This window comes from Ptychodera flava, unplaced genomic scaffold (assembly GCF_041260155.1).
Source record: "Ptychodera flava strain L36383 unplaced genomic scaffold, AS_Pfla_20210202 Scaffold_28__1_contigs__length_4768798_pilon, whole genome shotgun sequence".
NCBI classification, from domain to species: domain Eukaryota; kingdom Metazoa; phylum Hemichordata; class Enteropneusta; family Ptychoderidae; genus Ptychodera; species Ptychodera flava.
Genome location: NW_027248350.1, coordinates 2526913 through 2545555, shown reverse-complemented (window position 1 = coordinate 2545555; position 18643 = coordinate 2526913). Strand labels below are relative to the sequence as shown.

Below are 18643 nucleotides of genomic sequence, written 5' to 3'. Positions count from 1 at the left end.
GAAGATCTATCCCCGAGGCGCATTCTGCTCTGAAAACTTGTTTGTTTGTTTGTTTTTGTTTTTTTGGGTTTTTATTATGCGATTATCATCGATATTGAATATCAATCGACAAAAGTGTTTTTAATGTTCAATTGGGATGTATCTAGCAACTACCATCCTACTGTGGATATGTCTTGAAAGTTGACGGATTGCAGTGTATTTTCACCGGAAGATCGTCGCTCGAGGGCTGGGGAGGTAGGCGCATGGAGCGCCCTCGACCGGCGGGTCTTCCTGGGTCGCGTGGAATGTAATAAACAACATCGTGCTATGAATTTTAGCCGGCCCAAGCTGAAAATAATCTGTACGAAATTCAGAGATCTTCGCGATATGGCAAATCAGTCCTCAAGATGAGAGGCGACCAATGTCGCTTTTCCAGACGGAGAAATGAGTTTAATTTTGGCGAATATGATAAATTATGTAACTGGGCTTTCATTATTTTGTTAGCATTGGAAAAAAGATAAATAGAGTCATATATATAGCTGTCAACTATAGTCGATTAGATTCTGTTGATCCAATTTGGAAGGCGAATACAAATTGCCTGCATGATATTTTGCTGAAATATCGATATTGAAATTTCTTCAAAAGTTGCCATGGCTACAAGTATTGATTGCAGCTATTAGTCGTCCTCCCAGCGCGCGCAAAATATTGGTAAAAATGAAATACTACGGCGCTTTCAGTACTTTATAGCATACAATGACAAGTTTTGTCCCTGAAAATGTTTATTTTAATTAACAGAAATAATATATATCGAATATTAATAATGGATAAGACATATGTTCATTTCATCTGTTTCACCTTTTGTAGTGTATTTCATATTTTATAAGAAATGTCTTCATCGAATATTAATGCTGTATCGTAGCATTTCTTATTCTTAATTGTTAAATGATTTACTTTTATCAACGTTTCCCTCCTGCTAATATGGTATACGCTTCTTTTACCCTTTTACCACAATGGTTTGGCCCAAACCAGTTGTTATTTAATGGTGATTGTGGACCTGTTTATCTGAATTGGGGTGAACAGGTTATTTTTCTCAATTTATTAAGGTAGAATGCGCCTCACGGACAGACATTTGGATTCTCAAACTTCTCCAATTCTTTTCTGATCTACCACCTGTGGGGGCTCATTTTGAAGCCCTCAGGGAAAGAAAAACTTTCACCGTCTTAGTCTTGTGAAAATCGAAAACTTTATTTTTCTCCTCGATAGAGTTAGCATAGGGATGTGGCCATTTTGAATTTCAATTATCGGTAAATGTTAGGTAATTTGTTTCTATAGTACCAAAGTCTGCACGGTGACCCCTGATTTTTATTCTTAATTTTGAAAAAGAATTTTTGAATGATTCCTTTGCGAAAAGTTTAAGCAAAAGTTTAAGTCTTTCACTTTCGAGGCGCATAGTACCTTAAAGAGGCACTCCCACTTGGTAACATTTTTAAAACACATTTTTTTAATGCCAACGGTCGATATTTGACGTGGCGACTGCGCGCGGATCGCGAGATATCGATAAAAACATGTCATTTCCCGAGCGTATTTTTCACATCCCGAAGTTTTACGATCGTTTCTGATTTTGACCCGAAATCCCCCAAAGGTTTGTTGTTGTGCTTATTGACGATATTCTAGGGAGTCTACAATAAGTTCGAACGACGCAATTAATTTACTTCCCACTGCGAAGACTTTATATACAGCATTATGCCTTTACCTCAGGTAAGTTTTTGAAAATTTCTCCTTAGTTTTTGTCGTTTTCATTATTCTAAATCAGTTGTATTATATTTTCAACCAATACCACATAAACATCAGTTTCTACGTGTCAAATATTAGCCGCCTCCGATGACTACATTTTGTCGTCTGCCACACAGTACGCCGCGCGCGTGGTATGCGTCTATGCATACCACGCGGCGGCCGCTATGTATCAACCGCACGTTACTGTGCTAGTCACCTATGCGAATTCTGGTGGAATCAGCAAAAAATTTTCGTTTTTTACGCCAAGTCAGTAAGACTCAGCTTTCTCCCACGGGGCATGACCGATCATCGACGCCAGTGGTACTGTGGCGTACAGCAGCGTAAGCGTAGACTCGTACTCCATAGCTTAGTTGACAATGGCCCCAGTGCCGAACGTTCGATGTTCGGAAGCTGAATTTAGGTGGGCCACCGGAATTCAAACTTTTACCTTTTTTGAAGACATGTTTTTATCGATATCTTACGATCCGTGCGCAGTCGCCACGTCAAATATCGACCGTTGGTATTATAAAAAGGTGCTTTAAAAATGTTACAAAGTGGGAGTGCCACTTTAAGAACAACGTTTGTCCGTATGCTTCGAAGGAAGAATGCTTCGTACACGTGGTGACAGAATTCCAAACACTGGAATTATTACAATACTTGTTCAGCTTTGGCGATCACCATTTGAAACCGATAGAGACGTTTGCGTACACATTCTTATTTTCATGAAATTCGTACTTTCATGTTTTCTTCTTCGTCTTGGTTTTTCATACCAGTGTTTACCTGGTTTCGTTACTTCGGTGTCTGTCTGTCTGTCTTGTCTGTCATCCTCTCTCTCTCTCTCTCTCTCCTCCTCTCTCTCCTCTCTCTCTCTCTCTCTCTCTCTCTCTCTCTCTCTCTCTCTCTCTCTCTCTCTCTCGTGTCATTGATTAACTTCGGTTCAGGCAGATTTTGAGCAATACTCAGGAAAGGCATATCAAAATTTATTCATTGCAGAAATAACGGTGTCGCAAACTCTACCTTGTGCGTTGCCGTTGTATATTTCAGCGAGCATCGCCATTCAGCAATTAAGAGTTACCGAACACAAATACTGTTTAACGCATTTTGTATGAATTCATAGCTACATGCCATAATTGGTTCAATTAACAACTGTCATAATTTTAGGTATGAGATTTTGATAAGATTTATTCGTAAGCTATTTCATCGAGGGCCACGTTTTTCAAGGTGACTAACATTACTGAATAAATGCTTTCTATATTTTCGCGATTTTCTGGCTCTCTTTCAAATGCTAAATCGTAAGGCATATGAACTCTTTGTATTTGCATAATTCCAATAATACAATACCGACCTGTCAGAATAAAGTCAGTGACATACAACTATTTTAATTAGTTTTGTTGCGCAAGTCGGTAAATAGGAGCGCGACCTCGCCGCATACCGTCTGTGCCCATGGCAACGACCCGCGTCGTTAGCCTTCGATACTGAGCAACTCCGATCATTTCTTAATTCCAGATGTGCTATTATTTCAATTAAACTCATCAGGTACGACGTTGAATACAGTATCTTTTTTCAACGCAACCCACTCTGACTTAATCGATGTTACGCAATATAAAAGGTCTGAGTTACCAGCTTGTCTCGCCATCGAGCTCTCATTGTCTCTCTATACCTGTCTCTTTACCGTGTCTCTCCGTCCGTGTCTCCGTCTACCCGCTTTCCCATCTAGCTAACCGACATTTTATGTTATTCAGACTGTCAGTCTGCTTGCGAATCATTCTATCTCCGATCGTCTTACATGAATATTATAATATATATATATATATATATATATATATATATATATATATATATATATGTATGTATGTATGTATGTATGTATGTATGTATGTATGTATGTATGTATATATATATAACTTGATTGGTACACACTACCACACCCAGTTGTTTGGTCCGAACGTATTTTAATGAACTTGTGACACAACGTTTCGCTCCAAAACAAGAGCTTCTTCAGGTGTATTGTATAACGGAAAATACAAAGATTGTACTGATAAATAAATGCTGTACATTAAAAAACTTTGCCTTACAAAACTTTAACTGTGGAATCGTTTGACAAATGTATGTCGAGTCTTTTTTCCGGATTGTCAGCGTTTTGATGTTGCTTGAAACGAGAACTGACCTAACAAGGTGAGCGCTCCTTGCTCCTCTACGCATGCCCTGTACTTAATTTGTTGTATCATTTGGGTTGCATGCGCAGTGAAAGCCGTTTTTCACGTGGTTCACATTTTGCACGTCACATTTTTCATGCATGTCAAGTTGCATGAGGCAAGCTCATCTAAACGACTGTTCACGAAATAGAAAAGTAAAGAATAATAGACAAACATAAAACTACCTTGTTAAAGTATACCAAGGTTGCATTCTTAATGATATTCCAGACCTCAGTGCCCCTCATTTTGATAAGGTGAATAGTTTGCAAGTGTTTGCTTCCGAAATACAATTCTCGAAGTTCGACAATTATTTTGAACGCTTCAGTGGAGATTAAGAAAGACCAGCGTCATAATTGTACAGCTCTGAAATGAATACCGTTTCACTTTTCTTCCAAAAAGCAATTTGAATTTGACGAAAAGTAAACAGAACGTGTCAATAATAAATCGCTCAAAATAACACACCTGTTATGATTAACACTCTCCGAGAGTATCCACATTGCAATTCCAAATAACTTGGTACGGAACCATCGGCATGTTTAGCGAAGGTAGCGACTGTTGTAGAAGATTTGCACGGCCTCTTTACCGAATAACAGAAAAACCTGTTCGCAAGTGTTCTTCTTCGGGCCATACTTTAATATCAGCGGATGGAAAGGGAGACGGATACGGTTGTTTGCGGGTTTTTCCGAGGGTACTGCAAAATCATGATGATTGGTCGTTAGAGGTCTTAGAGCCACTCAGGGGTTTGGGGGAAATGGGCGTTAGCTGTTCTTGTCGGAAGAGATTTTCACTTCGCCCAGTGTCAAACAGCTTTCTCTTTACCTTCAAAATTTAAGTTTGTTCGAAATATCCTTGAATTACATATAAGACTTAAAACCCCTCTGGTTGCAGATCTCTCGCGAACGAATTCGGCCTGTTTTCTTCGCCAGATGTTTGTACATTTATCTTAAACTAAAGCTTGATGAATGACAAATGAGACATTTGTTCGTCTGAACTTGCATGTCGCATGGTTTCTTATCATCACTTTATAATTACATTGTAATCGCAGGCGAGTGCTTTAGATAAGTAGTCACACTTTGATCGCCCATGCGCGGAGAAATCACTCTGTATTATATTGTCAGTATAATATATGTGGCGATTGACAATCTATTTTATGATAACGAGCCCTACGAATTGGGAGATAAGAAAAATAGGTACACGAATTCTTCTGTGAATAAAGTGATAAGAGCAGATAAGGGCCTGGCTATGCTCTCGAACGAGGTTGCTACCGTACGCGTAGGCTACACGTTCGCGTTCGAAGCATTCTGCCGAAAGAATTCGCATTGGTGACGTAACAGCGCGCCATGCGGACTGCATGAGTGCGAAGACAGGATTTTCACGTGTACAAGGTAAACACCCTGGAAGCGAAAAGAACAAGATTTACAAAAATATAGCGGTTTCAACATCAAATTAGTTTTCCTCGCGACTTTGTCCGGTCGCCTGCATCGTTCCAGAATGGCCACGGTGGAAGCACTGAGGCGTCTGAACAACCAAGGCGTCAGGTAGGAAAGAAACGACTTCTTGTACATGTCGTCTGCTCACTTACGCGCCCGCGCGCTTTCATTAGAAGGCTCAGTGTGATTTGGCAAGTGAGAAATGGGCCACCTATACTTTATATAGCGATATATATTATATTCATGAGTGTTTTGTAATTTTCATGAATTTTTTAATGTTTGTGCACTAAATTTCCCCCCAGAACGGCGTAACATCAGATAAACAAAGCCACAAAATAATAACAAATATCTTTTGGAAAATTGACGGGAATGTGCATTTATGAATCAATTTTGCTTCATGGCAACCGTCACAAAGAGCGTTGGTCAACAAGTAACTGGTCTAGGATTTATTAGTCAAAGAGACGTATTCACTCAGCATTAAAGTAAACAGAATCAAGACAGTATATATTTCAAAGGGTTACATATAAGACAAGGTTAAAGTTAAATACGTACGAGTTTGACAATAGGCATACAGCGTTACAATATGCACGTCCAGAAAACGTGTGAGAAAAAAGCGGAGACGTGTAGTAGCATGCGCAAAAAAACAACCAAGGCAGATGAACACCTGCACGACTACAGACGTCAGCAAAAGCATAGAGACTAATACAGATAATTAGAAGGACAATTATACCATAGTAGGACATAAAATCCTAAACGGATTTTAAACTACAGTCTCCTTTCATCAATACAATCAACGATTCATAAAGACTGACCAAAAGTTCATATTTAATCAAATTGCCATTTAAAATTATTATTCATATTGATCACGTTTGAAAACCAGCCTATTGACATAGTACACAATCTACGTAATTATGTGTTCACAAAACCGTCTTTCCATGTCGCGTCTTCCATGTCGATGAACTCAAATACAATAATAATGCGTAAAAGCTGCACAGCGTACGCCAACCAAAACCATCATCTTGGACCCCATGATCGTCGTTGGCTGGAGGCGTTATCATGAATATCATCAACAGCATCCATCGTTTGCGTTTTGGAAACGTATTCACGTCTGCTTACAACTGATACGCAATGATTTTGTCTTTTTGTGGTTACGTACAGAGAATGAAAGTTTGAAGTTTTTCGTACGGAAACGCCCTTCTAGTAAAATTGCTGTCGTTTGAATTATGAAATTCCAAGGTATTTTCTCATCAACGGCCGACGGATGCAAGTTTGCACTTGAATTCACTTAACAGCGCAAAGTAGTGTCCAAAGACACCTGCTTAATGTTACGTTTTGCAAATGCACAAAAACTTTGAATAATACTGACGAAGAACTAAGTTCAATGAACAAAAGTATGCTTAGCGATAAAGTTTCAGAACCCTAGAGTGGCGTGTTACCCCGGACACCGTCCCTCCACCGCCCCGGATGATGATCAGAAGTTTTGACAGAAACGTTACTGTGTAAATCGCATTTTCTCTTTTTGGCAGTGAAGTGGTCGTTGGGTCCAACATCATAGCAAAGGAAATGAAAGGAAGTGACATTTTTGAGTTGAGTTTGACAATGATCAGATGGTCACATGTTAATTATTCAAAGGGCCGGAGATTAACATATCCTCAAAAGTTGTGACAGGCACACGAATTGTACGTTTAAAATTATCGGCCATGACTTCCTGTGGCGCATCAAAAAGCGTCCTATACAGTTTTCTCGATAACTTGGACAATGCGCAAACGCAGGATCATAGGCTGACCCTTTTGTTTTAAACAACAAACTTTGCGAAAGTTCACTGTTTTCAGGAGCCGCCGTGAAGTTATGGCACGGTGTATGGCTGAGAAAATCCAAGCTTAAAAAAATCAAAACTTAAATGGTCGTGCAAAGCTGAATTTGCCGAACGGGTCTAGTACAACCATTAACACGATTGGAACTTAAATTTGGAATGATTTGATAGTGAAGTGATGTCGGTTTAATCTGCAAAGTAAAGTTCATCTGCTTTTCTATTTAAGTTATACACTTATTTTTATGAGTAATTAGTAATATTGCAACGTTCAGCTATAGAGCACCTTACACTTTTGAGAAGTTCGAACAATATGAAGATCCAATTATCACAAATTAGATCCAATCGTGTTCATTACACGAATATGGATAAAATTGATATTCGTCCTTGGTGTTACTATTATAAATAAAATCATAATTGTAAAATTATTCAAAGAAGAGTAAAAATATCCTTAATATCACGATAAATAGACATTTGCAATCAAAATCTGTTGTCAATGTTATCAGATGAAATATTTTGGCAGAGTGGGATGTAAGAAATGACTGTAAAATTGGACAAGGTTTTCTAAAACAGAATCCTAATCGGCTTGCCAGTGGCGGGAACCATCAAAAGCTTGATTGATTATGACAACCCTTATATGGTATCGGTGCTGAGATCAGTCGTCATAACAACGACGCTTGCGATCGCGGGAGCTATATAAATATTGTTGATGAAATGGATTTAATACGATTAGAGTGTGTTTCAAAGAGCGTTTTCATTCTCTCTGACATTTGATTGAAAATAGTTGATATTTCGGCAGCGTGGAGCTGTTAATCAAACTTCAGTGAGATATTATATTTCGACACTATGATATCGTTACGGTGTCACCTTGATGAAAGATTCGATATCACGATTTTGACAGACTCGTCATAAACACAGTATGGCTAAAAATGAAGTCATCTGGACCAACGTGACTGCCAAAATGTACGAATATATTGTGGCGGGAAAGTTGGTCGGACGATATTCGGTGGCACAGTATATCTCGGGCCTCCGACAGCGCCCTCAAGCAGCATAGTTAACCACCTTGATTTTCTGCAAGCGCTATGTGTGTAAATGTTCACAAAAAGACTTTATAGATACAAATGCAAAGATAAACTTCCCCTGACAAAAACATCAGGCGGAAATGTAATAACTGGCAGGAGTACCACATCGATTTCTTCGTTGTGGTTTTTGTATTGATTTGTTCTTCGCGAACGAAGGACCTCCAGGAAGGTAACGTAATATGTGAATGTACGGTCTTCCCATGGCAAATAATAAACCAGAAATCCAAAAATTGGGTCAGTGCAACCAAGCCTACCGCGTTACGACAGAACGTATTTCATAATTTATTTCGATTGAAGTCTTTTAAATTGCAGTATAACGTTGGCGTTCTCCAAATACAACGACTTTTTTCCATGCAATATGTATCGATTTGAAAGCTTACTGTTTCACTATTTACTTAAGTGTAAGTGACGGCTCTGCTTCGTCGCGAAAATCGATGAAAAGTACATTAGTCATGGAAAAATGAAAAATATTAACTCATTAGTTTGTTTTTTCTAGAGCCCGTCGAACCCAATAACGATTGTGGTGAAGTACTGTGATATGCTGGTCACTCAACCAGTCTGTCTGTCTGTCTGTCTGTCTATCTGTTCTCTGTAGCTACCACATACGCCGCCTTTCATTTTGCATCTGTCTTCCCATCTTTATGGCTGACAGTTTACATATAAGTTTATCTCCTTGTCCTTGCTGTCAGTTATACTCTGTGTCTTGCTCAATCCCGCTTTCCATGCGATTTTGCTCTCGTATCTTCATCCAATTCCGCTTATCGACCAAAGTAGCATTTTAAGGGATATTCATCACCGAATTACGGTGTATCTCCGTGGAAGAGATGTTTAAGGGAATTCTCTCCGTTATTGTAAATTTCATTTTGTGTCTTTTATAGCGGCTCCAATTATTATAAACCTGTTCACATGCACATTTTGTGATACAATGTCACTTCCGAAATTTAAAGCATCTTAAATTGACGAATATGAATCATTTTGACCAATATTAAAAACATAACTGTTCAAATATTAAAGAGCACAACAGAGTTGTAACAATAGAATGTGGGGCACAGTATCAATGGTCACCTGTGATGTAATCTAAATTTCGTGCCACATGAAGTTTCTCAGCAATTTTCTGTCGCATGTAGAATATAGATTTCCAAGAGAAGGTACGACATGTTCCATAGTATCAAGTCATTGAAGATCCCAAGTAAAGCGGAAATTAAACGCATTGTATATTGCACATCAACTTTGAAATTGCCGGAATAGTATTCGTGGTTATTCATCGATTACATTTTAAAAATCAACCTTTCTCTCCGTCACTCTGCAGATGAACATTCCATATCAACAAATCCTTACTTACATTCCTCGGGGTTTTCTACCCTGTCAACAAAGTGTTTAAGGTTCATACTGTTTTGTGCCTGTTTTTCTGCCCCATATATTGTATGCATGACCTTGAAATGCTACGACGAACTAGCACAATTGTTATTTTACTTCTTACCATTGAATATCATATATGTTTGTCCAATAAGACGTATAAGTGTGAACGTGACATCAATACACGATTTTGTGGAACGACAATGCTTTCCGGCTATCAGTTTAAAAGTAGCTTGTCAGTCTTGAAGGTCAGAGCGCACACAAATCATTTCACTTCCAGAATTATCCGAGAAACGTTCTACCTGCTGCCATCTACAGTGTTCAAATTCTGGTTTCTGACGTTGCCGAGACTGCCGTCATTAAATCTGAACTCACTCTACGGTATTGTTAATAATCGTAACATCGGTACAGTGAGGCCATCGGTGAATTCGTTATCTTCTTAATTATTAAATTTATCATCGTCATCATCATCATCAGCATCATCACTTACATCATCACCAACAACAACAACATCCGGATCTCCAACGGTGACAGCATATTTATTAATCACCAACATCAACAAAAAGGAAAGCGGAATTTCACCACTGATAAAATTATCAGCGACCAGTAAAGTCTTTAGTATACTCTAGTAAGTCCTCTGCTATGTTGGATGTGAAATCTAACTAACATACACAGACCTGAATTAGTGTGAAAATGGCGACGTCCATCCCAGTAACGGTGCCCTGTTTTGTTCAGTCAAACATTTCTCTCTTGGTTAGTCACTCGGTTAGTTCTGAAGGGGTGATTGCCTGGGATTTTGTAAAATATATTGAAATTAACTCTTTAATCAAAAATTAACTGTTTTCTGGCATATTGCGTCGTTATAGAGTGGACCCGGTTGCTACTTGTAATGCTGGCGTGTAAGACAATATTGCGCAGGCGCAGTGAAGTCTTTACATGCCCACTCACTCAATAACTCGGCATGAACTCGGAGTTGCCCCGGTAACCACTTCCTTTCAATCTTCACCGGTTGTGAAAAGACCAGCCTGAACGGTCTTGTTGATGAAGTGTCTGGATATTGCACGTAGTACATTAGTTTTCCTTTCTGCTCGTCTAAGTCGTTCAAAAAGCGGCGTTTATTGAGCGCGTCGTTTTTTTATACACACTTGGATGACACTGGAGATCTCAGTGCGGCGTTTCCAAGAGCGGAGACTGTGCGACGAGAATCGCCCGTCAACTCAGGTTGCGGAACTACGGCGCGCGCGCGCATTTGTGACGGAGCCCGCAACCGAACAGAACAACGTCGCCAGATGCCGTACGTCGGCGATGTCAGTTACGGCAGTCGAGTGGAGGACGGCCGGCTCAAGCTTCCGCCGATAGCTGGGGCAAGACCACGTTCACGGTTAAGGTCAGTTTGCTCACGGTCGCGCTCTCAACACAGAGCGATCGATATCAGCGTCAACGGGGCGCTCAGGCTGTGTGCCAATTTAGTTGTATGAAATTCCGATTACTCGCTGTAATTTGCGTAACGTAAAACTATACATATAACTGTCTTATTTACTATTTCTGAGCAATCCTGCACAGTATATTTCCACTGAAAATCGAGTCTGATCGAGTTTGTCGCTGCTTCGCGTCTTATCCAAATAACAATTGTATCCATGCGGTATTGATTTTTGTTCCTTTCTCTCAACAAGCTGTTTGTAAAGCTAAGTAGTGAAAAGTATTTAATGGAAACGACGGCGATTTGGAGGAGATATTTGAATGGCGGTGTTTGTTTAGCACAACCGACCACTGTATCCAATGCTATGCGTATAGGTCCCACTGTTCAAGAACGTGTACATGATGCAACTAGTGTGAAAAAAAGCTAACGCATTTTGATATTTTATGGATTGGTAATGTTAATGACATTGGCTGTATTAGTAACTTTTGTTCTTTCCCGCTCACGAAATCGACTTCGCTTTTGTGCGTGCCTCATCACATCTTGCGGGTTAGTTGATATTTTTTAACTGCTTTTGTTTTGCTTTATTTTGTCTTGTTGCTGTTTTTTGCACGTAGCAGTATGTATGTCTTGCACGGTTTTGTGTGTTTGCAATTTATTTGGTCGAGTTCAGTTTTTTCTTGTACGGTTCACAACTCCAGTCACCCCTTTGAGCGCCAAAGTCAATTGTTGTCACCGTAGTAAAATATGATGTAGTCAATTTTTAGATTTTCCCCAAAAATTTTGATGAAACACTGTAGCCAATGAAAAAGTATGCCCATTTGGTCCAAAATTATCAGAAATCGGTGAAATGTTGCACTAAAATTTTAGTGGGAAAAATTACAGCACTCAAAGGGATAAATTGTGGATTCTCAGAGGTTGTGGTGTTTTCATCGGCAAGCTGTTGGGCCTTACACGTCGTTTTACGGCCTACTTCTGATCGTTAGCGTAGAAAGCATCAGTTTAAATAGACCATAAATGTTTAACGATCACGGATAGGATAATATACTGACACAAATAAAACCCAACCGTGGAATAAACAAACGTGATATCCCCACTTTTTGTTAAGGCAGTGCAAATAACCGTTCGCGTTAACCGTGTCGAAGAGGCAAACAGATCTTGAGAAATTTAGAGAACACGAACAGATTTGTGTGAAAAATTCCCATAAATTAGCGAGTTAACTAGCCCGATATATATTGCCGTACCTAGCAATGGCCTTTATTGGTCACAACGTAACTACACTGCTAAATGGTAGGCGTTATGTCTCTATAATTGATTGCACCGTTAGTCTGACAATAGCCCCCTCTGTCGTATTTTATCGAGTCTTTTAGTCAAGACTCGTTCTGGCCCTCATTATTTCAACAGACCTGACAAAAGATTCGTAACACTGGGTCATTTTATTCGCACGGTTCAATCATACAATCCTGGCCTGAACGTAAACAACTATGTTTTATTAAGGGGTACGTTGTATACTTTATCGCAGCACACCTGAGCTGCTAATTCTTTCAAGATTGTGGGTAACTGCCATTCCAGAATTCCAATCAGTATCAACTCAGCCTGTTTACTTTAAAGCGCCATTATCGTGGGTTTTCAAAGTTTTGCGGCGCATACGAATTACAGTTTCTTATTTTGTTTACTTTATAAGACGCTGTAAAGTTGCCCTGTGTATCACGAAACGTAGGATGACATTTGACCTCGACGAACAGTAGCTATAATATGTGGCTGTGTTCTCGATTATTCCTCCAGGAAATGAATACATTACAAAACACAGCATTCAGTAGACTTAAGTTTATTGCCGATAAATTCCGGTACATTGTCAGTGTTTGGAATTCAGTGGTCAATTATCCAATACAGACACCCAAGCAGTGGATACCGGACATTTCCACGTGATTCTTTTGCAGAAATTAAGGAATTGTATTTTAGCAATAGAATAAGATAAATGATGTATAACATACACACAGTAGTTTTCTGTCCTGTATATAGTACATAGAAATTGTAGTTGTTTGAAAATGAAATTGTACAATTTCCATCTATGGTGTAGGTAGAATTTCCTTATATATGTTTCCGATATGCGACACCATAGTGGTTATTAACTTTTCAAACATCTCGCGGCTTGCGTCTTAAGTCCTCCAAACTTACGTTTGAATACTCTGAAGGTATACAGAGCAATTGCACGTGCGCTACACGCATACGGCAAAGAGCGCCATCAAAGTGTACACATGTATATCCTACGAAATGGTGCCTTAGCCAACGGCGATGGGACAGCGTGTTTCAGTCAGTTAAAACAGGAATAAATTTTCACGTCAAAGTAATGATGAAATCTATGTAGAACGGGTGGCGACTTTGCTTGCATATGAGTCGTCACTTTTCGTGTGATTTGTTTACTGACAGACACGAAAACTAAAACTCAGTCCAGAGTGTCGATGTCGCAATTCTTAAAATGTTGAAAATAAACCAGTTGTGCTTCTCTTGATCTGTATTGTGTCTGTACGCCCATCTCCGCAATGCAAAACGTGGTTGCGATTTAATTTCTCGAGCTCTTGTGAGCGTGTATAGACTGGGGATTAATGAGTAATATAGTAGCAATGCAGTTGTATGTATGAAAAATAATCAGTTGCTCACCTGTGGCAATGACTTGCACGGCAAAGCAGCCGTACCTTCAAAGGACTAGTCCTTGACAACAAACATTTTGCATTAATACACCTGGCGAAGTAATATTGATCGAAATTGTCTTTTAATTAACTGCATTCAAGGACATGTAGACACTGTACTAATTCATTCGCCGATTACAGAAAAAATGGTTGACATTGCGTAATGGCAGCATTTCCTTGGTGGATATGCCACACACATCAGTCGACGATGTCTATCCGTTGCATTGCCGCAAACAGTCCCCAGGAATACCATCGGAATCAATATTCGTTTATGTTCGCCATTCAGCGATTGCTGACGCTTCCTGTGAATAATTAATGAACATCTTTCGGAAGCGTCCGATTACAATCGATTTTTTGAAGGTTAAAAGTCAATTTTAAAGGGGCATAATGACTTCGCGGGAGTGTTATATGGGGTAGGTTAGTAGGTGGCCATGAAACCGGGGGTTACCCCGAATTGTGCAGTCCAACTTAAAAACCTCTACAATTTAACATCTTTATTACAAAAAATGACCCATGATTGTCCGAGATTTCTATCAAAATCTGGAGAATCTCTTAAGGTCGTTTACTGTTATTCTATTGGATATGAAGGTTTTCCTAAAGTATGAACACATTTCCCATTTCATCAACTCATACTTAGGTTTTTATTCGGGTGCAAATTCGACCCATGTTTAGGGATGTTTCTTCGTGAAAAAAGAGACCCATTGGGGTGGCACATATCCACTCACCTTTCGGCAGGCATCACATCATAGTCTTCCAGGCGCGAAAAGTTGAAGATTTACCCTTAATTCGAAGTGAACGTAAATAATTTGCGCTTTTTTTGCTGGTTAAACAGATTTGTGTCAATGGTAGAGAATACAACCCACGTGGGAAGAGTTCAATGACTTCTAATGGAGTGCCAGATATTTCTTAGTTAGATACTAGTATTTGAACGGTGGACTTTTCTTTTAAATATAACGGTGAACAATTCTTGGATCGTCTCGTCCACAAGAAACGTACATTTTGTATCTGTGACTAAACTAGAGTTTTAATTCTTGATTTTTGTTCTTTACACTTTTTACGACTCTAAGCCGTTCATAAACCCTCATAACGTCTGGTGTGTAGTGTCTACTAACATGTGACTAACAATCGCGCCCTCAAGCGATTCACGCAAAAGTCCATCATTTAGTGGGCAGATTTCCAGCAGTTCTTGAGTTTCTTAAGTTTTATCATAAACAAAATTACGATATAGACATTTATTGTCACTTAAAACACCCGTTCATGTATTTTGGGTTTCGCTCATTTAGATTTTGGTGAGACCTTTAACGCTTAAGTTTGATTATAAAAGAAAAATAAAGTATATTTGCTTGACCTATAGTTGTTGCTGTACCCGGGCTGCAATATATATTTTTCTCTTTTCCTCTAATAATCGAATTTTGACTGTGATGACTCAGCAATATTTATGAGTAAAACCAAAAATACATGAACCGCTGTTTACATATATTCATTATCATTGACTCACGATCAAATTTGGCAAATATATGGCAAGTCAACCATGGAAACCCACCAGGGGTTGAGCAGAACAGTATAATTATATCATGACTTGCAAACAACGATTAAGCATTCGATTATCTTTAGCAATATTTTGAACACGTTATAAGTAGTATTTGGCTCTTTGTTCAAGTTCAAGTTAATGCTTCACTTGACAGTGAGAGTTCAAATTGGCATAGGCCTATTGCATCACTAAATTTCAATTAAGCTCCCGTAAGTATTTTGCGTTATCCTAGGTTATATTATCTATTCCCGTGTTTGATTGTTTGTTTGTTGTTTTTCCGCAGAATCTCACATGGTCATTTGGTTGAATTTGGAACCAGTTACGCCAACGACTTCCCGCCAAAATCGCTGGCAGGTCGTGAGCCAAGACCTTCGTCGAAATCACGTAAACACAACCCACATCCCAGCCAGGTCTATCATCTCAGACGACTCTACAATGAGGTGAGGTGATCTGTACGCTCTTTATGGCATTCCATTGTATATGTATTTACAATTTGCATTTCCCTGTTCGTGCACTCGTTTCTCCCCTTGCGCCCCCGTTATGTCTGCAAAGATCTCGGACGACGAACTTTGACACGGAAAATATGAAAGTAGCCTACTTTCATATTGTCCATTGTCAAAGTTCGTCGTCAAGGTCAATCTAAAATCATATTAGCTTTATTCTATTTTCATTTCTTGCCCTCTATATTTATTTATTTATTTATTTATTTATTTATTTATTTATTTATTTATTTATTTATTTATTATTTATTTATTTATTTATTTATTTATTTATTTATTTATTTATTTATTTATTTATTTATTTATTTATTTATTTATTGCCCTCGTTTCGTTTGCTGCCCTTATCTTCACCTATAGGAAAGACTCATGGGCTACTTCTGGTCACTTTTGCAGATTGGTACATTTTGATATCGTCAAAAACAAACAAACAAACAAACAAACAAATCGTGTATTTACCTAAATCAAGGTGATTTGATTTAGGTAGAGATATACGAGTACGATGATACAGTAGAACGGGGGTGAGATTCAAAAATAATTATGGATGATCTGACCTTGACGGTGAGTTCTAGGACACAGCCCTGGACATTTACGCACCTGTCAACTAACCCCACCCAAAGCGATGGATGCGAATTATCGCGGCAGTTGTTGAGAAATATTATGCAAAATATGAAGAGTTTTTTGTCAGTTTACTTCCTGATATCGCGTGTTCAATCTTTCTAACGTGATTCGTTTGCAACCAATCAAAGTAAAAAAAACCGCTATACTTTCCCGCCAAACTGGCTATATCGCAGCCTGAATTACTCTCTATGCATCACATCATTCATTGCTGAACCGGAACTGGTCGCTGCTTATCACTGATACACGTGTTATTGTTGCAGTAGTAAAACGTAACTGTAGTAAAAAAGGTTGAAGAAATAGAGTCGTCACCTCTCAATCACTTGAAGTCAAAAGTACCCGTTTCAACATGATAGATCCCCGAGATAACGTCTTTTGTAGAGTCCTAGGGTTTCCTAAACAATTCCACGCAGCGTAAATGTGTCAAGGAGTGACCCAATTGGTAGCTGTGTGCAACTATGGTTACTCTACCCCTGGGGTAATTAGTTGTCCTTATTTGGCCTATTTACTGATTAAACCCTAAGATATTTTCTAGCTTGACGGTGGTTCCATCTAGGGAACAATAAGCGTCATCGCCTCGTACGTGAGTGAGTTAAGGTAGAACGCACCTCGGGGACAGACATTCGGACTCTCAAACTTTTACAATTCTCTTCTGATATACCACATGTGGGGGTTCATTTTAAAGCTCTTGGTGAAAGAAAACTTTTCACCGGCTTAGTTTTTCGAAATTCTAAAATTTTTATTTTTCTCCATAGAGTTAACACAGGGATGGCGGCCATTTTGAATTTCTAATATTGGTAAATCTTGGGTAATTTGTTTCTCTATTACCAAAATTTGCACGTTGACACCCTATTTTTATTCTTGATTTTAAAAGAGAATGATTGAAAGATCCCTTGAGCAAAGTTAGAGGAGAAGTTTAAGTCTTTCATTTTCGAGGTGCATACTACCTTAATGACATTGAGTTGTGCAATCAAGGTCACGTTCGTAACAACGCTCTGGATTGTACGAAGTGGCGCGCAAAGATGTTATGGTTTATCATTAATCGGAAAAAGTGAACGATTCTTGGAAATCCTGGGTGTTTTCTTTTTATAACATATATTAGGCTCTCATGGTGGCCAGGTTTACAAAAGTAGTTAAGAGATATCGCTCGTTAGTTGTATGAATCAATGTATATGTAAGGATTTTTGTAGAAACGTTTTTAATTTAGTGACGGAAATATATGTAGAGAAACAATGGGAAAATTTAATACGAATCTGTAATATCATTAGACATTTTATAAGATTGGCGTGTTTCTTCCTTACACACGGAGCCCGGTTAGCTCAGTCGGTAGAGCGTGGGACTTTTAATCCTAAGGTCAAGGGTTCGACCCCCTTAGCGGGCGCTATACTTTTACCAGATTTTTCCCGGTTTCTCTTGGCCTCCCTGAGGAAAATCTCACCGTTATAAGGTCTTCTGTGAGAATGTAAGTGCAAACATCGCGTTTTTTAAAAGGAGAACGTTTCCGCTTGTAACCGGAAGTGTTAATCGCAATGCGAATAACAACGTTAAAGAAGGCGCAGCGACATGATATTGCATCATGCAGAAGAAGTATGTCACACTTGACTGACTCTTACGGTTTGAAAAAAAAACGACAAAAAGCGAGCGGGTATAATTTTTGCCTTGCTTTGGTATTTTGTACCTGAAACACATCCTATTCTATGAATAATTCAGGCTATTGTATGTTATTTTTCTGTTTGCTAGCCGGTGTGTCACGTGCGAACTCTGTTCAGGGGTCCAGAATCCATGGTAGAGGACACTACCGACGGTTACCTAGTAACGTCGATGAAAGAACACTATCCGCCACGGAAGATATCTTCTCACAAAAACACACGATTCGGGTGCAATAACCAAAAGAAGCATTTCGCCGATGGAATAGGTAAGGGGACAATCGTTTGTGTCTAGTTACTGCGCATTGGCGCATTGGATAATTTTCCCGCCAAAAATTTGTGTAAACAAATATCAAACTCTAGTGACCTGCCAACTTAACTTGCGTACTTTGTATTGTAGAAAACGATGTCAAGAAAATTAGCAAACGTTATTGGTGAACCATTCATTAAATCTTAGGACGTTGTGATTAATATGACAACACCGTCTGCAAGGCAAAACTTGATAATTTGCAGCTATTCTCATGCAGTCAAGGCAAAACAAGTTTGAATTTTTTGGGGGAAGTATTATTCAAAAGATAATTTGAATGCTCTTGAAATTGAAAGATGTTCAGAAAGATAT

The 18643-nt window shown here is 38.9% G+C and overlaps 1 protein-coding gene and 1 non-coding gene across 5 annotated transcripts in view; both read left to right on the top strand.

Moving 5' to 3' along the window:
- LOC139127097 (uncharacterized) overlaps nt 1–18643 on the top strand; it is a 36689-nt gene that overhangs the window by 14617 nt on the left and 3429 nt on the right. The window contains exons 1-3 of one of the 4 annotated variants that reach the window (XM_070693021.1): nt 10582–11012; nt 15583–15703; nt 18119–18293. In XM_070693021.1, coding sequence (XP_070549122.1) covers nt 10915–11012; nt 15583–15703; nt 18119–18293 — 394 coding nt within the window. In that variant the 5' untranslated portion in view covers nt 10582–10914. The other 3 variants (XM_070693019.1, XM_070693020.1, XM_070693018.1) reach the window with 3 other exon arrangements.
- On the top strand, nt 17687–17759 carry Trnak-uuu (transfer RNA lysine (anticodon UUU)). The gene has a single exon. It is a non-coding gene; the product is annotated as a tRNA-Lys (tRNA).